At 34.0% G+C, this 25,104-nt stretch overlaps 1 protein-coding gene and 2 long non-coding RNA genes across 8 annotated transcripts in view; 1 reads left to right on the top strand and 2 right to left on the bottom strand.

Moving 5' to 3' along the window:
• Positions 1–18,752, bottom strand: part of LOC126764869 (uncharacterized) — a 39,403-nt gene extending 20,651 nt beyond the window's left edge. For 2 of the 4 annotated variants that reach the window (XM_050482507.1, XM_050482508.1), the window contains exons 1-3: positions 18,271–18,752; positions 17,698–18,212; positions 17,234–17,447 (exon numbers count right to left, since the gene is read on the bottom strand). In XM_050482507.1, the coding sequence (XP_050338464.1) occupies positions 17,234–17,447; positions 17,698–18,212; positions 18,271–18,274 (733 nt within the window). In that variant the 5' untranslated portion in view covers positions 18,275–18,752. Of the gene's footprint in view, positions 1–242; positions 358–408; positions 557–606; positions 900–2,253; positions 2,516–17,233; positions 17,448–17,697; positions 18,213–18,270 lie in introns of those variants that run through there. The other 2 variants (XR_007668110.1, XR_007668111.1) reach the window with 2 other exon arrangements.
• Positions 1,840–2,152, bottom strand: LOC126765029 (uncharacterized). The gene is made up of 2 exons (XR_007668244.1): positions 2,080–2,152; positions 1,840–2,025 (listed from the first exon to the last, which is right to left on the bottom strand). It is a non-coding gene; the product is annotated as an uncharacterized LOC126765029 (long non-coding RNA).
• LOC126764937 (uncharacterized) overlaps positions 2,569–25,104 on the top strand; it is a 42,287-nt gene continuing 19,751 nt past the window's right edge. The window contains exons 1-7 of one of the 3 annotated variants that reach the window (XR_007668130.1): positions 2,622–2,636; positions 2,697–2,866; positions 2,939–3,157; positions 3,214–3,367; positions 3,619–4,249; positions 4,314–5,317; positions 15,046–15,499. This is a non-coding gene — a long non-coding RNA (uncharacterized LOC126764937). Of the gene's footprint in view, positions 2,637–2,696; positions 2,867–2,938; positions 3,158–3,213; positions 3,368–3,618; positions 4,250–4,313; positions 9,328–15,045; positions 15,500–25,104 lie in introns of those variants that run through there. The other 2 variants (XR_007668128.1, XR_007668129.1) reach the window with 2 other exon arrangements.

The raw sequence follows: 25,104 nt of genomic DNA, 5'->3' as shown, positions 1-25,104 counted from the left end.
GTGGATGTCCTCTCGCGTGTGGGTGGTGTTGATGTGTGGGTCGTGTGGAATGTAGCTTCGGTGTGTGTGGTGTATTGATGGTGGTGGTGTAGTCGTGTAGTGGCATTAGAGGGGGGCGGCTTATCTCATTTAGCCACCCTTCACAGGTGTATTTCTTTTAGTAACTATGTGTTCAGTTTATATGGAAGCTATATGCTATAGTAATCCGATCTGAACAATTTTTTCGGAGATTATGTTATTACCTTGAGCAGTAATCCGTGTCAAACTTCGTGAAGATACCACGTCAAATGCGAAAATACAAGCCCTTGATCTTGATCGTTCGTTTTGTATGGCAGCTATATGCTATAGTGAACCGATCTGAACAATTTCTTTCGATATTATATTATTTCTATGAACAATAACTCATACCAAATTTCGTGAAGATATATCGTCAAATGATGAAGTTTCCCATGCAAGCATTTGAATCCGATCATTCAGTTTGTATGACCGCTATATGCTATAGATAACCGATCTGAACAATTTCTTCGCAGATTACATTGTTACCTAAGAAAATAATCTTTACCAAATTTCGTGAATATACATATCTTGTCAAATTCAAAAGTTTACCATACGAGAACTTGATTCCGATTGTTCAGTTTGTATGGCAGTTATATACACTCAGTCCTTTTTTTACGCGATCTCTTTTTACGCTATTTCACTTTAACGCGGTTATTTTTGCAGCGCAAATTCCTCTTTTTACGCGAATTTCTCACTTTAACGCGATTGCTTTTTTTCGTTTTTTGCTTGGTCTTAAACTTGCAGCAGGGTTGGAAAATTATTTTGTAGCAAATGATACTGATGACGAACGTGCACGAATTTTTCTAATAGAATTGAGTCTCTGCATGTTAAGATATAAAGAACTAAATCGGAATTTATTGGGTCCAAAGAGAAGCAGTCAAACAAAATTAACTGAATTTATAGTGCAAACTCAGTCGGAGATGCTAAGTCAATCAGAACATCAATCCATAGTTCTTACTATTGATTCTGATACAAATTCTAGTGATATCAGTGCCGGCCATCAAAATAAGCGGCTAAGAATAATTTCCACTACGGATAATGACAGTGATTAAACAGCATTCAACGGTTTTTTTCAATAAATCTACCTATTTTCTATTTTCTTCTCTTTTATATATGGTTTTTGTTTTGTATTTTTTATGTTGTTATAAATGAATAAATCATAAGTCTGAAATTTGAAACTTATTGTTATACGCGATATTTTTTATATTCGGAACCAATTAATTAGTTAATATTGGAAAACTAACCATTTTTACGCGATTTTTTTTTTACGCGATTAGTGGCAGAACCGAAAATCGCGTAAAAAAAGGATTGAGGAAGAGTATGTTATAGTGGTCCGAATATATGTAGTTCCGACAAACAAGCAGCTTCTTGAAGAGAAAATGACTTTTGCACAGTTTCAAAAGGATATTTTAAAAACTGATGCACTAGTTCGTATATATACAGTCGGACAGACAGACAGACGGACATGGCTAAATCGACTCATCTCAACATACTGATCATTTATATATGTATGTATATACTTTATAGGGTCTCCGACGCTTCCTTCCGGGTGTCACAAACTTCGTTGCAAACTTAATATACCCCGTTCAGGGTATAAAAAAAACCATATTATTGGAAGAAGAAGTGTTAAATATATCTGATATATAGTACTATTTAAACTTTATGCATCTAAACATATACGCAATGTAAAGGTCAATGTACGAGTACCACATTGCGATCAACTCAAATCTGCCACCAATAGTAACAGATTCACAGGCTACTTCAATAAGAAAAACTTAAAGATGCAGTTAATGACGTTATTTATTAAAAAATCGTGGATCCTACGAATACCATGCAACAATTCGACATATGCTGTTAGATTTGTATGAGCCTTAGTGTGAAATACAGCTCTTGCGAATGGTTGATACGCAATTACAGCAGGCATTAGGAACCTTGGCGAAAAGGCACCGCAGAGTTTGGGTGAACCTGCTACAAAGGTATGCATAGCTGCTTAATGCCTAAAATAACTATTTATTTATTTACTTAGTGTTTTTTATATGGTTTTAGATGACACTCCTTTCCAATTTGCTGGTGTGTCGTCAAATAACGTAACTTCGTGTGTACAATATGTATACATATGTAAGAACTTGATTATTGTTTTGATCTTGTTTTTAAATATTTATTGAATTGTTCATAATTGCAGATAGAAATACTGACTTGTGTAGTTGTTTAAAATGTACGTCGCTTGGCCAATTACACTGCATTGGTAGTGCCTTTGCCAGAATACGATTCAACAACACCAAGTATAAATAAAGAACAGTTTTTACAGTCACTTCAATCCAAAAAAAATATATATCACAAAAAGTTGGGTAAACATCTTGAACAACACGACGAACGGACGAGCAATTAACTACTGCAAGCGTAATGTTCCCGAAAATTGCTGAACATATTTTCAAGTGTTTGCCTTTAGTTCACCAACGCGGAGGCTTTGAGAAATTAATGGGTATGATTGGCACAAATAGTCAAGGCATTGCGACGAGTCCGTCCGCGAAAGTGGTAAAACAAAACTTGACGAATACATTGATGACATTTATAATAAAGTGGGAGAATGCAAGTTAACAACAATTACTTAATAGATAAATATCCTATTATTATTCCAGACGTATACATGTGTATTTACTAAAGTCGCAGGTGAATTTCTCAACACTGAGGGTGCTGGACTTTATCTACTTCAAAGTAAGATTAATCACAGTTGTGTACCAAACGCTCATTCGACATTTTCTTATACTACAAACGACATAGTGAGCGCCGCAGACATTCGAGACAAAAAGTAAATAAATTTGTAGAGTTAACTGTTTAATTTCCTATGCTGTAATCACAACTTTTTGGTATATCTTTGTAGAAATATTTCTTTCAGACATGTGCTGCAATTCGTTTTCGCATGAAATTTTTATAGAAAACGTGACACCATGTGCTGAATTTCACTGTTCCGTTTTCAAACCTCAATCGTATCATATTTAACATGTGACAGAAATCGAATTCGTCATATTTTTTCCGTTTTGAAATCGGTCGGCCGTGAGCACACGCAAAATATATTTGATTGTAAAAAAGTTGAAAAAATGTATGTATACTGATTATATTTTGTTGAAATGTACAAAAAAAATCGCTTAAATTTAGGGACTAACATAAAACACAAGCACATAATGAAATATTTATAAATTTCATGGAACAGCACCCGGATATAGCGAAAAATTTTGTTAAGGGCGACCGCGCGGCAATGGAGGCTTTTTGCTGGCGAAAAAGCTTAATTGCTATAAATGGCTGGAAGAAAGTAAGTATAAATATTGTAGTAATTACATCTTAATTATTTGCTTACATATAGAATTACAAAATTATTTCTTTGAGCAGGTCTGGTCGGACTGTAAAGAAAAAATAAATGTCATGAACCAATCTAAAGTTTCAAATAAAGAACCGATGAGATTTTGCAAATTTTATGCGTTTTTTTTTTAAAAAAAGTTATCGAGTAATTACATCTTAATTATTTGCTTACATATAGAATTACAAAATTATTTCTTTGAGCAGGTCTGGTCGGACTGTAAAGAAAAAATTGCACACAATAAATGCGAGACAATAGCCTCCGGTGGAGTTCAGTTTAACCAGTTCGTTTTAACATCAACGAAAGAAAAAATTGCTGAACTAGCCGGTATATTTACGAGTGCTGAAGGGATTCCCAAAATGTTTTTTTTTTCAGTATAAATGAAAATTCTGATCCCTCGGATGAAGAAAATATTGTGCCGAGTGCGTCAGAAAGTACGTCAATACCCCAAAAACGTCTTCGGCAAGACTCGATTCAAGATTGCATAAGGTAAAATATCGTAAAGGAGGCAGGTGCGGTTGAAAAGTTGTCTGGGACATTGGGGCATCTTCTCAAAAGTTTCAGAGAAACTTCAACAATTTTAAAAGAAGCGAATCATTTCGGTATTTCGGTACAATAAAAACACTCATATTCACAAAAATATTTCACACAAAATTGTTATTGAATGTCAGTTGTTTGACTATCAGCTCTTTCGAATTTAAGTTCGAATCAGAAAAAAATCGTGTGAATTTTATCATACCTCAAATCAATTCCTACGATTTGCAATTTCGGTGTCAAAATGAAATCGCGCGATTTCCAGCACATGCCGGTTTATATTATTTATATCACCATAAAAGAGTAAATATCTCATCTAACTATTTAAGGCTACTATATGTTCAACAAACTCATTTTCTCATTTCAGCTTTTCAACGTTATTTCGTATGTTTCAAAACTAGGATGCATGCACCACCTGAGCTTGCGTGCTAAAAGTGGTGTGCACGATTTAAAAGTGGTGATTTTGACTTAATAGACTAAGAACGTCCTGGGCTGGGCGGCATTACTCGATAAATATTGCTACAAACATAAGAAACCCTCACAGAGTCTTTGGGAGTCACTCATACCCGAGCCAGACATGTGGTAACAATACCATAGTAAAGGTACCACGGTATTCTGTTTACTACGTTGATGACACACATGGCAATGTAGTAAACTCAAATACCAGCTTTCAGAAGCATTAAATATTTAATCTATTTTCATCGCAAAAAAAGTGATTTGGTTAAAGCTTCTCTAAAATCCTCACACAAAATAAGGTATTTCCTGCTTTTCCGGAAGAAAAATTGTGAAAAATGTTTTGTTTTCCATTTCATTAATTAATTTTTTAACTAATTTTGACAGAATATTTCGAAGATCTTTTGTCTAAAAGCTTTTAGCAAAGTTTGTTACCTGTTTTTTAGGTGTTTATAGAAATACCACAATGAAACATCATAGGATTGTTACCAGCAAAATACTACATTGCTCATATGGTATTTTGCTAGTATTTGGTGACACACATTGGTATTTGTAGCATATATGGTATTTTTACTATGTACATGTCTGTCTCGGGTATCAGGCAGCTTTGCCAAAACGTTTACGTATAAATGCAGTTTGAAGGCATTAGAAATAACTCAGTTTGCTTGTTTGTGACTAGTGATGAAGAATGGATCCATTATGGCAGGGGTGGGCATATTAGCCCTCAGTGGCATTTTTCCCGTTCGGGCACGAGTGCACATTTTGATGGCTAGATGAGGGGATCATCGCGGGCAAACATGAAGAGGGAAGTGAGAGCAACGTATTTTACCACTCCATATTTACAAATGAGAGCAACGTATTTTCCCACACCACGTTTACAAATGAGAGCGCGCGCATATATGGGAAGTTGCACTGTGGGTAATAACTATAAAATTGCCTAACAGTTTTAAGTTTCTTTGTAACTACTATAAATTTATAAAATGTAAGACAAATAACGAGAAGTATAATAAATATTTCTTTTTATATGTCTTTATAACAGCATTTAATTTAGTTTATTTCACATAATAATTTCTATGTTTGGTTTAATATCATTTGCTGTAGCTGCACGCATAATTGTACCAAAATTTAAATCAGATAACCTATGTATTTCTTATTTTATGTTTGTTTAATTTAATTTTTGAAAGAAATTGTTCACAAGTGTATGTGCTTCGAAACACATAAATAATTTTCGGAGCAAAAAATTTCAAACCAGGTTATTTCTTTAAGCTTCCTTATAAAAAGTAATTTCAATAATAACTTCAGGTTATGAACCACTGTTTCTTCAAACGCATATACACAAATGAATCTTATGAGAGCGCAATGTAAAGAATTACCCAACAACGCTTCTACCGCCCGCTTACCGCAGAATTTTAAACGACTTGGGGTTTTCCCCATAGAAACGACTCAGCTGATTGCTCTCTCACAACGAAGGGTGTTGTCAGGCTCGATATACTGTAGTAATTATAAAAATTGTCTTCAATATATTTGAAATTTTCTAAAACTAAAGCAAAATCAGAATCGAATGCTATTATTTATAAATATATAAACTAGTTTACTAGTTTGATTTCAGTTTTGATATTTTATATTACGAAAAATTACAATTGAAAAGTTAGATGTGTGCAAAACTACATACATATGCGTATTGAGTAATGGCAACATTGTTCGAATGAAAACGAGAACAAAACGTTTGCCGCTCGTAGCGAAGGGAGAAGCGGTATTCTATGTTTCCGCCATTAGCGTGTATCCTATTTGTGTGCTTAGCCACTCTCAATCAATAATGCCATACCGCAAAAATATATTTTTATTTGATGATTTCTTATATTTTTGAAAATATGTGTTCCCTTTCTATAGCGCGTATTATTATTTTAATACATTTCCAGAGGCAACTTAGATTTTTAAAATTTAACAGAACAATTATAGAAAACAACCTCAATTCTTTGAATATTTTGATAAAACAACCAAACTGAAAATATCACTAATATTAATATATATTTATATACACATATATATATATTTATATAAGCATTTTCATTAAATGGTCACAAGTATCTTTTTTTTTTGTGTATGCAGATATATAAAAATGCCTTGCATATGTATGTATAAAAGCCCACAATTTGAGAAAAGTTTTCCCAATTGTAGCTAAAATGAGTTTTTACAACTGGCATCACCACCATTACTGTTCTATCGCATGTACAGTGGTGTGAACAAAATAGGTATTGTGAAGTTTTAAAATGTGCTGTTTTCTTATTAAATAAAATTGTTTTTAGATACAAGTATAACTCATATAATTTTTTCTACCAGTGATTAGAGTTTCCCACCATGCAAAGGTAAATAAAAACAAATATTAATGCGAAACTCTAAAACCAGGAATAATGGGATGCCCAACTTATTTCAGTGAGAGAGCGCCTCAAAACAAGCGTTTTTATAACATTTTCCATTCTGGCCAGATCGAACAAAATAAGAATTTTTGGGCATTTTAAATTAAAACACCCAACATTTATTACGATTTCAAATTAATATATATTGTACTTTTGATATACGGCGGAACCATTTAAATCCATTTTTATGATTTTATGGTATATTAAAACAACTAACTTTTGATCTTTCAATACTTAATAAGGTAAATTAAGCCTGTTAGTTGTCAATTAATAAATGTTTTAATCATTTGTAATTGAAAATTAATTCTATTTTGCATCAAATTACAAAACGTTTCAAGAAATATATTTAAATTTCGCATTTTCTTTGATTTTCATTGTTTTAAATTTTTATTAGCGATCTTGAACGGAGGCAACGAATTCCTCCGTTCACATATATAATATTTGTGGCATAATTTCAATCTGGCCGTTCCAGTCATTCCAATTGCAAAACGTCAAAACCTACCCAATCCAGTCAGCTGTCAAAGTTCGGTAGGTGAGCGGTTCTCACATTTCCAGTGACAGGGGAGTTATGGATCTCGTTATCTCTTCAGATTTTTTCGTAATATTTTATGCCCTTCCCTCCGTAAACTGATATTCCCCTCACCTAGCCCTAGTGCGCACTTTGCTAGCTTTGCGGGCTAAAAGTGTGCCCATCCCTGCATTATGGCAACCATAACCGCACAAATCATAGGTGAAATTTGACCAATCAGCCAAAGCCAAATTTTCATGATGTACTTAAGTGAATTACTCAATACTAACAGTTCTAAACTAATTAAAAAAGAAATATTGTTAAATTACTACTCGTATTATCAGTAAAAAATGCTCAAAATCAATGAGGGGGAGCGAGTAAGCTAATCACACCGACGTGTAGTGATAGAGGAGAAATGGTTACTTTTTCCCAGAGGCTAGAACAAAAATAACCTAATGGATAATGAGACATTAATTACTGATAACCTATCGGTTATCAGTTACTTAACTATTACCAGTCTTGTTGAGTTGTTTCTCAGTTTACTTCGACACTTTTGCCAACTGAACACAATTAGGCTGTTCACGGTAAGGTGATTATCGGGTTATGTGCTTATTAGATTAAAAATAACCTCTATGCTCCGTGAGCACCCTATGTTGTATGGTTATTTGCTTATGTTTACACAAACTGCTGTTCATTGTTTACAATTTTAGTTCAATTTCGGCTTCCGTCCATTTTTTCACCTCCTTTTCTCGCCGGCGCTTTCGTGTTTCTGTAGACACTAAAATTAGAGTATAAATAAATGACAAATTGTACTTTGTGATTCTTATTTACTTTTGATAATTATTGATGCTTTTCCTTGCTTTTTATTTCGGTTTTAATTTGCTGATTGTAAACAAAAACCAGCTGTTAATAGCAGATTTTCCAATAAGAAAATCTAAATGGAAATGCCATTCGCTTAGTTTTATTTATTTTTTGTGCTGCCATTTAGTAAAATTCCAACGACTTTCTAACACTGGAAATAAGCAAATAACCACATAATCTGTAAACAAGGGCCTAGGTTGGTCAACTTTGGTTATTTTGTCATACCGCATTTTGTTGTTGTTCACTTAATCACATAACCACATAACCCGATAACCACCTTATCGTGAACAGCCTAAATGTTGATTGCTTATGCTTTGCTATCCAGCAACGACACACACTTTAGTTATCTCTGCTACTGTTGAATTCTCGCTGCATAGCCTTCACCAGGAATAATGGGATGCCCAACTTATTCCAGTGTGAGAGCGCCTCAAAATAAGCGTTTTTATAACATTTTCTATTATGGCCAGATCGAACAAAATAAGAATGTTTGGGCATTTTAAATTAAAACACTCAACATTTAGTACGAAAAAAAATTGCTATATAGTGGTCATTTATTATATGGAGAAACTACCTAAATCTTTTTAAAGAATATTATAACAACTGACTTTTGCCTTTTCAATACCCAATAATAGGATTTAAGCTTGTTAGCTCTCAATCATTAAATGTTTTCAATAATTTTCCATTGAAAATAAAATTATGATGCTTCAAATTACAAAACGTTTCATCAAATATCTTTAAATTTCACACATTTATTTAATTTTCATTGTTTTACATTTTTTATAAGTGGTCTTGAACGATGCAACAAATCCCTCCGTTTACATTTTTTGGTAAGATTTCAATCTGGCCATCGCTCGTTTCCAATTGCTAAACGTCAAAACCTCCCCAATCCAGTCAACTGTCAAAGTTTAGGTGGTTTTGACGTTTAGCAATTGTTCTCTCACTTCCAGTGAGAGAGGGGTTTGGCATCCCATTATTGCATGCACACGAGTTAATGCCTACATTACGAACTTTGCACATAAAGCAGCACCGCATAGCAACAAGCAGAGATAAAGAGATGTTTAACTCCTCTCTCACTGGAAGTGAGAGAGCAATTGCTAAACGTCAAAACCACCTAAACTTTGACAGTTGATCGAGTTCAGGAGGTTTTGACGTTTAGCAATTAGAAACGAGCGATGGCCAGATTGAAATCTTACCAAAAAAATATGTAAACGGAGGGATTAGTTGCATCGTTCAAGACCACTTATAAAAAATGTAAAACAATGAAAATTAAATAAATTTGTGAAATTTAAAGGTATTTGATGAAACGTTTTGTAATTTGGAGCATCATAGTTTTATTTTCAATGGAAAATGATTAAAAACGTTTAATGATTGAGAGCTAACAAGCTTAAATCCAATTATTGGGCATTGAAAGGACAAAAGTCAGTTGATAATAAAATTTTCTACGATTGCATACCCAATAGAGACAGTAAAACGTATAATGAAACCTAATAGAATGACAGCATTTCATTCAGACATGCGAACTGGGCATGACATACGTTCACATACATAAGTATGTATAAAAACAATTTTTGAGACGTACCCAAAAGGTTTTACACAACACAAATTAAAAGTTATAATTGAAACTGAAGATAGAGAGAATATACTACAATTTATAATACTTAGAACAGAGCGCATAGAAATGCAAAAAAACAACTATAAGGATATAACAGAAACCTGTTATTAGCCGACATTAAGAAAAGACGCAAAAAAAACTAGTAAAAAATTGTACCAACTGTACTGAAAATAAATGTGACAGAATGCCAATAAAGCAAATAATAGGAAAAACACCAATACCATACTTAGCAGGCACATCAATACAAATGAATATTTTTCAAATAAAAAATACAAGGCATATCTCAAGTAACATTTTTAGTACTTTACAGGAGAAGCAAAAAACGTTATAGATTAAAGACTACTTAACTACTAGCTAAATATCCAAATTGTAGATTTAAGCTTAGAAAACAAAGACGGATTTGTTTCTGAAAACCAAATTAATGGGAAAAAAGCAGTTTTTAAGAAATGTTAGTTACGGCCTTTTGCACTCTATTTTTCTGAAACCAAAAAGCCGTAACTACTTGAAAAAATTGTGTATAAAATGAAAGCAATTGTTAAAATAAGAAAATGTGCTTTTAGGCTGTAACTAAAAAAGTTTTTAACAAGTTATGTCTTTTTGTATCTATTTATTGTAAGTATTTTAACACAAAAGAAATTATTTAATTAATACATTTAATTCGAGAAAATAAAATTAAATTAAACTGGTTAAGAAAAACAAAATAATTCATTTGAAAACAACAAAACCTGCAATACAAATAGCAAATTAGAATAGGTTTAATATACCCTATTATCATAAAAGCTGTGGCAGTCAGCCGGAAGTAAAAGTTTAAGTTCCTGCAGGTGTTCCCATTTCTTTTTGGATATTGATATTCTTTCGGTATGTAACTGTGAAGGTTCGATGTCCCTAAATTTTTGTTGTGTACGTTGTGACAAAACGTTATAATCGTCGTTGATATTTGTTTTATAATAAATTATTCAGATGGATCATATTCCAAGGCATGGATCATATTAACAGTTGGCTCTCCGGATTTTTTGCCTGTATTGAAGATACTGAGTTTTTTATTCATAATTTATACATGTGTGTTTAATTTTACCTGGTCGAATAGATACGTAGCGCTTAGGAATACTTTCGTAGTGAAGGAAATACTTGTAATCAACATGGTGCACTTTTAGAGGAAATGGGTTCTTTCGAGACCCTCTAATCAAACCAGACAGCGCAGACGGTAAATTTATTCGTCTCTTGTTGATTTTTCTTTGAATGAGGGAGTGGGTCGAATCACACTCCATTTGTGTATGTCCCACTATTAAATATTTATGTTCTACCGTTATGTTTTCTTGAACACATAAAGATAATATTGCATTAGAGAGAATTACATTTCGGTTCTGGTAGAAACAACCATCGGAATATATAATTAAGTGATGAATATTTAGTGACCTTTTAATGGAATTTTTTATGTATTTTATTATACATGTATCAAAGGTAGAAGCAACAAGGGTACCATCTGTTTCGTCCCAGACAAAATTGTCAGATTCATGTGAAATAACGTTATAAATTGTGAAATTGTGCACTTGTAATTTCATTTTATAGTACGTGGCATTTGCATTTGTCTGTGGAATCAATTTCACTGCCTGCATGTCAATGCATAACAACAAGTGTAATCCTGATTTGGCGTTTTCTATGTCAAGTAACTTTTCATTTCTCATGTCTTGTATATCCTTTCTATGAATGTCGTACTGATCTTGGGTTAAGTTCTTCGATTCGTATAATGTGCAGGTGTCGCACATATCATTTTTTTGGTTAAATATACAACAGTTTTGTTTTTTTAATAGTGCCATAAATGTTGGAAAAGATACATGAACTACTTCATTAGTCTCGCAGTCTTTAGAATAAACTTCATAGACATGTTTGTAGCTTTTAAAATCGGACTGCAAGTACAGTTTCTTCGTATACTGTCTTCGGTAGTGTGATTCAAGCTTAGAAATGTCATCATTTTTCGAGAAAATTTAAACGTTTTTGAAATAAGATTCCTTCATTAGTAAATGCTTTACGTTCTGATGTTGTTTTGTTTTGTTCTTCTGGCGAAATATTGGTGCCATGGGAGTCATTGAAATTTACCCAATTCCTCACCATTTTCGCATTTAATCCAAGCGTAGATAAAAACATATGAAAGCACACTTGAACACGTTTAGAATGATGTTTTAAATAGTAACGTTTTGTAATTGATCTTCTAGAGTTCTCAACACCAATTCGCTTTACGGTTGCGCGTTCAACAAGATTAACGACATACATTTTTTTTGATCCCATGACATTTTCCAGAACCCATTAAATATTTCCTTACGATTTTCTTCGGAAAATGTAGAACAATTCCGTACAGCACTTTTCTCACAGAATTTTGAAGTACATCCAGCTTTAAGTTCTCTTGGAGCTTTTCCACTAATAATGCCTTCCGATATTTATTATATTTCCAGACCTTTTATTATTTTTTTTTAAGTTTTTCATTACAACCATATTCACAATTAGTACTCATTTTATTAATTTTGTTTTATTCCGGGAATAAAGGCAGCAACACAATCACACAATTTGATAAAGAATGAAAGATAATGAAAACAACTGTAATTACGGATAACACAATGTGTCACATTGAAATTGAATCAAAGAGAATGAAAAAAGGGTAGTTACGGCTTTTTGGTTTATGAAATTGTTGAAGTTGTAGTTGCGGCCTTCTGATTCTCGCCTATAAAGTCGTTATTTTTGGACGTATGCATGTAAAATTTGCTGTGTACACGTGTTTCGGTTAAGTACTTCATAATCAATCAAAAAGTCAATTTTGAATTTTTTGTTATTAAGGCCTTTTGCATTTTAGATGACGATATGTCGATTCTCAAAATACGCATATTTACGCAAACAGACATTTGCATTAAATATTAGATGAAGTCATCACACAAATATTCCCACACTAACGAACTCATGTCAGGCACGACTGCTAAAAACTACAAATACGACTTATAGCATTGACAGACGGCAGCGTTAAACCAGATTAATTTCATTTTTCGGGATTAATTCAGGAGTTACCACAGCTAACTCCGTTGCTGAATCCAAAAATAACTCTCAAAATTTTAGGGAGTTTGTGAGATTTTCGTTGGCAACAATGTTAAAAATGGCCAATTTTCATCTATTGTGAATGAAATATAAGCAACCCTGACAGCTGTTTATCAAATTCTCAATATAATATCAATAAAACTTCTATGTTATGATGCAGTTTTAAAAATAATGTGTTGATATGCTTTTGTAATAAAAAATGGTTTGGTAAAAATTGGTCGACTAACAACCGTAATGTTTATCTTCTATCAATTTTCATTGAAAATGTTAAATAATTAAATATTATAAAAAGGACAATGAGCTGTTTATGAGAGTTTCAAACTCGCATAGCTGCCGTCAGTCACCTACAAATTTGGATCTGATTAAGTGCGCAGTTAATCCGGATTAACGCTGCCGTCTGTCAAGGCTATTACTCGAACAGCAGTCCATCATTCGACAACAAACGCGCAGATCGAACGGTTGCATTCTACACTATTAGATATGGCTCGTACTATAGCAGCAGACATGGAGAGTTCACTAGAGGAAGAAATATTTCAGGCAGTCAAAGAATACAACAGGAGGATTCATTCAGTTAGTTCAGAAAAACCTATTAATATATTTTTTAACCGTGTAAAGTATCCTGGAATTGCGGATATAATAAAAAATAAGCAAAGTAATATTCTAGAATATCACAATAGAAACAGGATAAATCCAGATTTTACGCCAGAACAAAATATATTCGAAAAAACTGATAGAAGAGACCATATCAGTAAAAAATACGTCAAACACGTAGTAAAGGAAACCGTGAGGACCCAGTCATTACAACTAAGGGGAGAGTCGTCCATAAAGACAACATTAGAAATGTTCAAAGTAATAATACTGATACAAATATACCTTCAAGTACAAGGACTTACAGTGACCAATTTAGGAGGAAAGCAATTCGTCTCGATCTTTCATACACATACAAGGAAGAAGATTACATATTTATTCCAAATGGTTAACTTAACAATGATATTGGAACACTACGAAACTAAAGCAGAATGCATGCAAGATTATACAGTCGCTGACACAGAATTCTTATATGGCATAGCATTAATTAATAGGATTCAAGTCCTCAAGGATGTCCAACAAGTGTCGACCATGACGATATGGTTGAGATAAAACAAAAGATTGACGATATAGTGATAAATGACAACAAACAAAATGTAATCAACTCACATTTCGGAAAATTATTACAAAACAAGAATTTTAAATAGTTAAAACAAAATATGATACTACAAGAAGTCAGGGGCGAACGAAGGTTTAACACCCCAAACCCCCCCCCCCCCCCCCCCCCCCCAAAGTAATTGAATTTTTAAATAATAGAATTTAATTCTACATAGTCATTTGAAAAATTGTAATTTGTTGTTCTCAAAGCAATCTTTCTGCCGACGATGTATGAATATGTAAAATAAATGAATACATTAGTCACTAACAGCGTTGCCGTTTTGATACAATTGTATCTTTTTTGATACTTTTTTTTCTAAATTTTGTGATTTGATACTTTTTTGTTCACAAACGGCCTATTTTGATACTTTTCTGCTGATAGAATTTAATTTTTTGAAACTATGAAAATGATAAACTAAAAACAAACCTATTGTATCTGGATAGTATTAAAAAGTTGTGGGAATGTAGGCCAATTAAAAAACCCAGAAAAATATAAACTGGACAGAGACATTTTTTTAATTTGCTTCAAAGTAATGAGCTTGCCTTATAACTCTGTGGCTGCTGAACTGGATTTTTTTAGATTTAAGGGGAGTTGTGAGTCGAAAATGGACTTCTTTTCAAAATTAGTTCTGAACTGAAAAGTCACCAATAACGTTTCTATTATTTTTTAGAGTTTATTGTTAATCATAATAAAGGAAAAATAAAAACTCATTTATTATGACTTTCAGTTTTCGTTCCATGAGCAAACTGTTGTGAAATAAATTTAAATTAAAAAAAATTATGCTATTTGCAAAAAAATACTTGAGTGTCTTAACTAAAATGTCTATATTTTTAATAAAAACAACCAGAAAAAACTGGTCTGAATTAGATACACAACTTTACTTATTATTTGTTTTCATTTGCTGAATTTAGAATGTGGAAAAGGTTAAAAATCTTTTCTTCAGATTATATTTTCTAACTAAAATTTTGAATATATTTTCAGGAACTGGTTAAATCAAACAAAGAGATCCAAAACTTTTTTAGTGCATCGTTTTTTAAAGATTGGAGCAACAATCCCTATATCTGTCGCTTCGCAGGCTTAAAACACATTTAAGAAATAAAACTGGAGAAGCACGCCTGAACGGAATGGCTCTCTTGAATATCCATAGAGATATAGACGTGACGGAGGAAGAAATTTTAAATGTTATGGCCCAAAATAAAAGAAGATTAGACTTCAATTTGTGAATAAAATAATGAACATTGTCTTTTTACCTACATTTGGTACGATTAACAATTATTATATAAAGGTCGTTTAATATATGAAGAAACTATTTAAATCTTGTTATGGGTTGTTGAAACAACTGGCTTTTGACCTTTCAATACCCAATAAAAGGATTTAAGCTTGTTAGCTCTCAATCAATAAATGTTTTTAATCATTTTCCATTGAAAATTAATGCTATGATGCTTTCCACTACAAAACGTTTCATCAAATACATTTAAATTTTACAAATTTATTTAATTTTCATTGTTTTACATTCTTTATAAGTGGTCTTGACCGATGCAACAAATCCCTTTGTTTACATATTTTTTTTGTAAGATTTCAATCTGGCCATCCCTCAATTCCACTTGCTAAACGTCAAAACCTCCTGAACTCGAGAAGCTGTCAAGGTTCAGGAGGTTTTGACGTTTAGCAATTGCTGTCTCACATCCAATGAGAGATGAGTTGGACATCTCTTTATCATGCATAAATAGAGGCCGCACGCATGCTTGCTTCGTCTTTAGTTATTGGTATTTAGATTGTTTAAGTCGTAAACGTGTATGAATAAAGAACGTTCCGCCAGAGATAAAGAGATCCCCAACTCTCCTGTCACTGAAAATGTGAGAACCGCTCACCTACCGAACTTTGACAGTTGACTGGATTGGGTAGGTTTTGACGTTTTGTAATTGGAATGACTGGAACGGCCAGATTGAAATTATACCAAAATATATATTGAACGGAGGAATTTGTTACCGCTGTTCAAGATCGCTAATAAAAATTTAAAACAATGAAAATCAAAGAAAATGCGAAATTTAAATATATTTCATAAAACGTTTTGTAATTTGATGCATAATAGAATACATTTTCAATTACAAATGATTAAAAACATTTAATAATTGAGAACTAACAGGCTTAATTCACCTTATTAAGTATTGAAAGATCAAAAGTCAGTTGTTTTAATTTACCATAAAATCATAAAAAAGGATTTAAGTAGTTTCGTCATATATTAAAAGTCCAATATATAATAATTTGCAATCGTAATAAGTGTTGGGTGTTTTAATTTAAAATGCCCAAAAACTTTTATTTTGTTCGATCTGGCCATAATGGAAAATGTTAACGCTTATTTTAAGGCGCTCTCACACTGGAATAAGTTGGGCATCCCATTATCCCTGGTTCCGCTTTTGTGGAACTAAAAATATATTTTTTATATTTCATTGACCCAGAAATATTAATTCACGTGAAGGAATTCGATTCCAATTCTCACACCACTTGTGGGGTTTATGTTTAAATTATCACAAAAAATACATTTTATTTTAATTTATTAATTTTCCGTCGGCTGAAGTGCCTGTCTCCCCGTCGGCTGATTGATTTGAAGTCCGTCTACTGCTGTTTTAACGAACGATTTTTTGCATTGCATTTTTACGAATGCATTATCGCACTTCTTTTTTCTATAAATTCATACATAGTAAAAACCGAAAAAATCACTTTTAGAGCCTCACAAAACGACGCGTATCTCAAATACTAATGAATATTTTGAGGTGAAATTTAGCATGGATGTCACTAACAATACTACTAACTTACAGAAAAAATATTTACCGATTCGAAAAACACGCGAAGTATAAATTAAAAATGCACCTTTCAATTTGATAGTAGTATGGATACGTTGCCATATTGTGGGAAATAATATGAAGGTTTTTGATTCAAAAAGAAATTTTTTAAATAAATTTTATGAATTAAGCACACAATTTGTGGTACATAAGCGAGTGATGCTTCAAAGAATAATTTCCATTTATTTTAAAATAAGGCGTGAGATGCAACCAGACACCAGTCAGATAAAAGGTATTGGCACTAACGCGGCGTTTTACGAAACCAGGATTGACTTTATTTTATTCTATGATATTTGCTATCATTAACAAAGTAAAATTAAACTCACCGTATAAATTTAATGTATAGTATTCAAATTTGCCAATGAAATTATTGATTATCAAATAGCGCATTAGCAGTTGTATACCACCGTCCATGATAAATACTGGTTCCCTGTTTTTGACATTAATTTCAGCTTTGAACTTTTGAGAATCTGCATTAATTTTTGTTTCACGAATAACTAACAAAATATTTTCATTGATTCGGGCTTCCATATTTTTCTCCTATTTGAAATATAAACATTGTAGTATTCCTTTTGTGGCATGTCGATTTTGGTAAATTATCTTAATTTTATAAGTATATGAAATATAAATGATTTACAATATGTCTCATAGAGAATGTTCAGCACCAGCTTTTGAAGTTGGTAGAATTTACCAAGCGTAATTGTCTTTCGAGTCTAAGCGAAATATGGTGAACCTTCTCTTTGTAATTAATTATAATAATCAAAGGGAAAAAAATAAATTTTGCACATACAATTCTGCCCGTGTCTATGTAATCGAATTCACTTCGTTTCTCCACGATTAATAAAAATTTGTCATTATATTTTCCCCTCAAGCAATGCCCACACACGCTTCTGCTTCTACCCTTCGCCATTTGACTGCGACTGAATACCACATAACCATCATAGCTTTCCTCTATGCTAAGTTTCATGTAACCAATTTCATTGAGTTCACTTTCTAGAAAGATTTTGTTTTCCTCATTTAGTTTGCAAGGTCCTGTTTGAATCCGTGATATATAGAGTTTTTCTTCGAAGAGTAAAGACTGCTTTTCATTATGCATTTCTTTAGCGGTAACATCCCATTGACATTCTCTGTACTGCTCTTCAGTGGGTTCGATTTTTGAGAGCAACGCAGAAATGATGCTGTCTACACTTATTTCATCTTCCGGTCGCATAAGAAACTTTTTCTGACAAGGTTTAAATTCCCATGCATCCTCTGGGCGCCGTTCAGGAATATCTTCTAGTCTGCAGGGTTCAAATAAGCCAAAATCTTCAATAACAGAAAAAAAGTTTGAGACTATTCACCAATACTAAAAGGAAAGTCTGACCCATTATTAAGTAGCTTATAAATGTACTTATATATTTAGAAATGAGTATTTAAAATTGATCTAATTGCCTCAATGAATACTACATTGAAAATGTGATTGGTAATGCTTATAAAATTAAACTTTTTTATAATATCAAGTCAAAACTTTTTGAAAACAATCATGAATACTATTTGTTTTTTAACCGTAAAAATAGTACAGTGGTTCTTATATGACTTTGGACAATGGCTTGGGGTACATAACATTCATTTCACATCGTTATATAACCTTACAATATACCCTGTAAGAGGGGTATCTGTTAGCAAATGCGTTAACGACTTCTTATTGTTTACTTTTGTAACACATCGCCATTTGTTGTTCAGCGGTTTTCTCGCTTTATCCAATTGCAGTTATTGCATGCTCTTTCATTATAAGTTAATATAGTTCTAAATAAAAATCAAGAACCGTGAAACTGCTTTAAGTATGTACCTTCATAAGGCGTTTAAACTATCCACTAAACCAAATATTTTTCACTTTAACAGTTACACAGATCAAATGGCTGTCTCCGGATCGAAAAGCCACCAACCAGATCGATTATGTTGTGATAGACGGAAGACAAGTCTCCGGTGTTTTAGACGTGCGTACGTTCCGAGGTCCTAATGTTAGCTTGACCCACTATCTTGTTGCAGCCAAGATACGCACCTGCCTCTGTATAGCCAAAAACGTACGTCAACAAACACAAACACAAAACTAATACGGCTGTGTAAACTGACGTTGAGCAACACCGAAAACTCCGTCAGGATCGGGAAGCAACTCTCCGAGCCGTTCGATACCAATCGAGGTTTCAGACAAGGCGACCCTTCCTTGTGACTTCTTCAACCTACTTCTGGAGAAAATAATTCGAGGCACATAACTAAACAGAGAAAGTACCATCTTCTATAAGAGTGTACAGCTGCTGGCGTATGCTGATGATATTGATATCATTGGCTTTTACAAGCGCGCCGTTAGTTCTGCTTTCTCCTGACAACTGAGTAGGCAATTGAGAAGTAAAGTCCACACTTCGGCTCTGAAAGTATTCGACACAGTACCCGCCGTATGAAGCGAAGGAAGAGGAAGACCTCCTTTCCGTTGGAGAGATACGGTGGAGAAGGACCTGGCTGCACTTGGTGTCTCAAATTGGCGCCAAATTGTTAAGAGAGGAAACGATTAGCGCGCTGTTGTTAAGTCGGCTACATATAACCGCGTAAACGGTGTCTACGCCATTAAGAAGAAGGAGTGTTGAATCATCGCAGGAAGGTAGATTCTTCATATTTATTTCAATAATATTAAGATCAACTGAATTAAACTATGCAACTAACGAGAAAACTGTTGGTTATACTGTGGGCTATAAAAGCAATACATAATTATATAAGTTAAAAAACGTTTCGTTATTTTTTACTAAAAAAAATGTCTTCTGGGAGCTATGCTCCTTTATTGAATTCCACTTAAGAACTAAAATTAACAATTAATTATACTTAACTCTAGACCTATGTTTGCCGCTGCAACGGGTACGGAGTTTGCTGACGCTGCGCTTCCCACAGGTTGGCACTTCGCTGACGCAGCGCTTCCCACAGGTTACCACTACACGTGTCGCACTCTCAGCGATTTAGTGGTGTCATATTATATTACTTTGTATCATATGATATTAGTGCATCATATGATACTTTTTGAATGTATGGGGTGCTAACTAGTCCCCCCTTGAAATTCAAACGTCCTCGTTTGAACCTTTAGGTGTATTAAAAATTTGGTTGAGTCCTTCTATTGCGGTTTGTGACAGTTTATTGGGTTCCTCTTCTTTTGTTTCATCAGAAGATTCTTCCCGAAAATTAAGGCGATGATTATTAAAATTACGATTAGAGTGATGCTGGTTCCGAATTTAACTCTGTTTGCTGCTTCTAACAGACTTACTTCCTTTGTATTGTTGAAGTTAAGCTGTTTCAGCATTTCCAGCGAGAGGAATTCCTCTATCTTGAGTGGTGCGGACGACGGCTGTAGGATGGCTGGTAGTGGTTTACTTGCTGTTCTTTCTTCGCTATAGAACTTTTTCCCGTTGATAGCAAAGGTTACGTTGGTATACAAAATGATGAAAGTCCCGTTTAGAAATGTAGATTCGTTGTTTATTAAAATTTCTCCGTTGTATTTATTTAAAAGTAAAATTCCAGGTCCCATTTCCTCTATAGTTGGGATATGCTGGTTGTTGACCTCCGTGCAGTTTGGCAAACGACTTTTTAAAAGATTAATTATACAAGTATCGTTACTTAAATCTACTACATTATTACTTAAGCATATTTGTAGGGAATTGTATTTCTTACAATAATTTTCTATTCCATAAATTCCCTTTTCGCAGTTTAAAATTGTATTAAAATTTATCTTATTGATCCTCCCGTTATTTTTTACTGCCCTAATATCTAATGTTTTACAATTTTGGTTATCTACGGTTGGGAGGCTAACAATATAAATTATAATTTTGCCATTAGTTGCAATTTTTATTTCGGAAAATTCGAGTGCTTCGTCTAAATTTACATATGGAATATTGTCATTGTCTATTACTTCTTTCACAATATTTATTTCTTCATTTGATAAAATAAAAGAGTTTATTATGTTGGCTTTTGCCCAATGTATTGCGTATGCAATATTTAAAATTTCTTCTTTAATTATTTCTAATTTATATTTTAGCTGTAAAAATGCTTCAATTTCTAAACTTTTTTCATTTTGCATGGTTTTAATTATATTATTTGTAATATTGGTTATCTCGCTAATTTTGCCAATTGTAAGTTTGTTAATTAATACCTGATTATTGTTATTTTGTAAGACATTATTTATTTTATTTGAAATTATTTCGTAGTCTTCATGGTCAGGACTTCCTGCGATCCATTTCCATGCGCTACCCAGGAAATTTAACGATCTTTTTATTTTTTGTTCTACTTTGAGATTGTTAAGTTGGGCTCTTATCTGTGTTATCAAGTGGGATATGAAGGGCTAATTAGGGTTTTTGCGGATAGTTTCAGTTTTGATAGTCGCTTCTATGTGGTCAAGTGTGTCCGTATATTTTTCTATGTCAATTTCATGTATTATCCTAAATGTTCCTGTTTGCAGTCTAGCTGTTCCCTTTTCTATTGTTATTAATTGGGAGTTTGAGTAGTCGAGGATCTGTACTTCCGCCAGGCATAGCGGTAGTAGTATTCTGAAAAAAAAATATCATACGTATTTAGTTACGTATTCTACCTTTGTGAATTATTTGTCCTTTTTCTGTTAACACGGTACTATTTCTATCTTCCTTAACTATTTCCTTACTGTAGGGTTTACTTAACTTAGTTCCTAATCTTCTATTTTTCTTAACGAATATTATTTGTCCTGGTAGATATGATTTTATTTCCTTCTTATTCTTATTATGGTATTCGATATCCTTTCTTTGTTTCTCGGCTAATTTTTCTAAATTGCTTTGTCTAGTTCTTTCTATGTCCTCGGGGTAAATGTAACATTTCTATGAAAAAATAGGTCTACTGGTCTTTTAAATGTTGCGGAATGAACTGAATGATTATACTCAGATACTGCTCTTTCTAAAAGTTCTTCAAAATTTCTGTGTCCACCGTTTTCTTTTATGCAACGCATTATTTCGATTAATGTAGAGTGGAACCTTTCCACTTGTCCGTTAGCTTGGCTTTTGTATGGAGGAGTAGTGTAAACTTCTATTCCTAATTCGTCTTTCATCATAAATTTTAAAGAAGCTGAGTTTAAAGATGGCTCATTGTCGATAACTATTAATTTTGGTACTCCGAAGAAAAATATAATATCTCTTAAAGGTTTTCTGACGTCTTCTATTGCTCTGCTATTTAGGCTTTTTGTTATTGCGTATTTTGTAAATTTATCCAAAGCTGTCATAACTATTTTTCCCTCTGTTAAAAATATATCGATATGGACTGTGTGTCCTGGATATGTTGGTAATGGAGTTTCGGCAATTTTCGGTTGATTGGGATGTCTTTCGTACTTATTTTCTTTACAAACGGTGCAGTTGGCTATTATTCGTTTTATTTTATTTAACATACCTGGAAAATATTTTGTTTCGAGAATTTGTGTTTTGTTTTCAGTGGCATTCCTATGCGCTCGTAAATGTTCTTTTAATATGACGTTCTCCTGTTCTTGTTCGTTACTAATATCTTCAACTAATTTTTGGGTAAATCGGCTTTTAATGTTACTAAAATGAAAAGGATAGATATTTTGCATCATACCCATTATCCTTTCTTCTGTATGAATTCCATTTATAACAGATGGGTTAAGGTATCGTTTCATGTAAGAAATCAATAGCTGTTCGTTGTACTCTGGTTCTGTAATTATATGTCTATGAACTGTTGGAAAAATTATTTTAAATTGATATGAAGATATTTCATCGATCTTGAAAAAAAATTGGTTTTTGAAAACATTAATTGGAACTTCTGTACAAGGGATTAAATTGTGACTTGAGCTTTCATCGCTATGAATCGTAGGAGTGAGTGAATTTATTTGAATTGGTGTCCCTGCTCGGGCGCCAGTTAAAAAACGTTTCGTTATTTTTACTAAAAAAATGTTTTCTGGGAGCTATGCACCTTTATTGAATTCCACTTAAGAACTAAAATTAACAATTAATTATACTTAACTCTAGACCTATGTTTGCCGCTGCAACGGGTACGGAGTTTGCTGACGCTGCGCTTCCCACAGGTTGGCACTTCGCTGACGCAGCGCTTCCCACAGTTTGCCACTACACGTGTCGCACTCTCAGCGATTTAGTGGTGTCATATTATATTACTTTGTATCATATGATATTAGTGCATCATATGATACTTTTTGAATGTATGGGGTGCTAACTTATATACGGTGTTAGTGACTTGGAAATACATACCACCTTTATCTTTTGCCATTTCTGGAGACTATTTATTAAAGAATTTTCTCCAAAAGAATGTAGTTGAATATATCGATTTACGAATTTATCATTTGAATCATATTTGAAAATATTATTTAAAATTAGTTATTTAACGATTAATTTAAAACAATTTCGGAATTAATCCAAATTATAAAACAACTACAAGGCTGCTCCAATAAAATTACTTCTTCTTCGTAATTGGCGTAGACACCGCTTACGCGATTATAGCCGAGTTAACAACAGCGCTCCAGTCGTTTCTTCTTTTCGCTACGTGGCGCCAATTGGATATTCCAAGCGAAGCCAGTTCCTTCTCCACTTGGTCCTTCCAACGGAGTGGAGGTCTTCCTCTTCCTCTGCTTCCCCCGGCGGGTACTGCGTCGGATACTTTCAGAGCTGGATACTTTGTCCATCCGGACAACATGACCTAGCCAGCGTAGCCGCTGTCTTTTAATTCGCTGAACTATGTCAATGTCGTCGTATATCTCGTACAGCTCATCGTTCCATACAATGCGATATTCGCCGTGGCCAACGCAAAAAGCACCATAAATCTTTCGCAGAACTTTTCTCTCGAAAACTCGCATAGTCGACTCATCCGTTGTTGACATCTTCCAAGACCATATGGCAGGACGGGAATTATGAGTGTCTTGTAGAGTTTGGTTTTTGTTTGTCGAGAGAGGACTTTGTTTCTCAAATGCCTACTCAGTTCCAAGATAGACGAAATTATCTACAACTTCAAAGTTATGACTGTCAACAGTGACGTGAGAGCCAAGTCGCGAGTGCGACGACTGTTTGTTTGATGACAGGAGATATTTCGTCTTGCCCTCGTTCACTGCCAGACCGATTTATTTTGCTTCCTTGTCCAGCTTGGAGAAAGCAGAACTAACGGCGCGGGTGTTGAGGCCGATGATATCAATATCATCAGCATACGCCAGGAGTTGTAACTCTTGTAGAAGATGGTACCTTTTCTATTTAGTTCTGCGGCTCGAACTATTTTCTCCAGAAGCAGGTTGAAAAATTCGCACAATAGGGAATCGCCCTGTCTGAAACCTCGTTTGGTATCGAACGGCTCGGGAGGTCCTTCCGATTCTAACGGAGCTTTTGGTGTTGCTCAACGCCAGCTTACACAGCCGTATTAGTTTTTCGGGGATACCAAATTCAGACATCGCGGCATAAAGGCAGCTCATTTTCGTGCTGTCGAAAGCAGTTTTGAAATCGACGAAGAGGTGGTGTGTGTCGATTATCCTTTCACGGGTCTTTTCCAAGATTTGGCGCATGATGAATATCTGGTCGGTTGTTGATTTGCCAGATCTAAGGCCACACTGATAAGGTACAATCAGTTTGTTGATAGTGGGCTTTAATCTTTCACACAATATGCTCGATAGAAGCTTATATGCGATGTTGAGGAGGCTAATCCCACGGTAGTTGGCGCAGATTGTGGGGTCTCCTTTTTTATGAATTGGGCATAGCACACTTAAATTCCAATCGTTGGGCATGCTTTCGTCCGACCATATTTTACAAAGAAGCTGATGCATGCTCCTTATCAGTTCTTCGCCGCCATGTTTGAATAGCTCGGCCGGCAATTAATCGGCCCCCGCCGCTTTGTTGTTTTTCAGGCGGGTAATTGCTATTCGAACTTCTTCGTGCGCTCCAAGCACTCATAAAAGGCATCTTTGGTCACATTGTCCTTCTCTTCCGTCGGGGCGTAGGCGCAAATCAGCGATATGTTGAAGAACATCGCTTTGATTCGGATTGTGGCTAGACGTTCATTCACCGCAGTGAATGATAGTACTCGGCGACGGAGTCTCTCTCCCACCACGAATCCTACACCAAACTTGCGCTCCTTTATTTATCTGATGTTTCGCCTTCTCACTTTAGCTCGCCTTCAAACGGATGTTCTTAGGCTACCCAGAGGATACATGGTC

The sequence above is a fragment of the Bactrocera neohumeralis genome, unplaced genomic scaffold (assembly GCF_024586455.1).
Source record: "Bactrocera neohumeralis isolate Rockhampton unplaced genomic scaffold, APGP_CSIRO_Bneo_wtdbg2-racon-allhic-juicebox.fasta_v2 cluster10, whole genome shotgun sequence".
Taxonomy (NCBI): domain Eukaryota; kingdom Metazoa; phylum Arthropoda; class Insecta; order Diptera; family Tephritidae; genus Bactrocera; species Bactrocera neohumeralis.
Note: the sequence above shows the minus strand (reverse complement) of the source record. Positions and strands in the feature narration are given on the sequence as shown.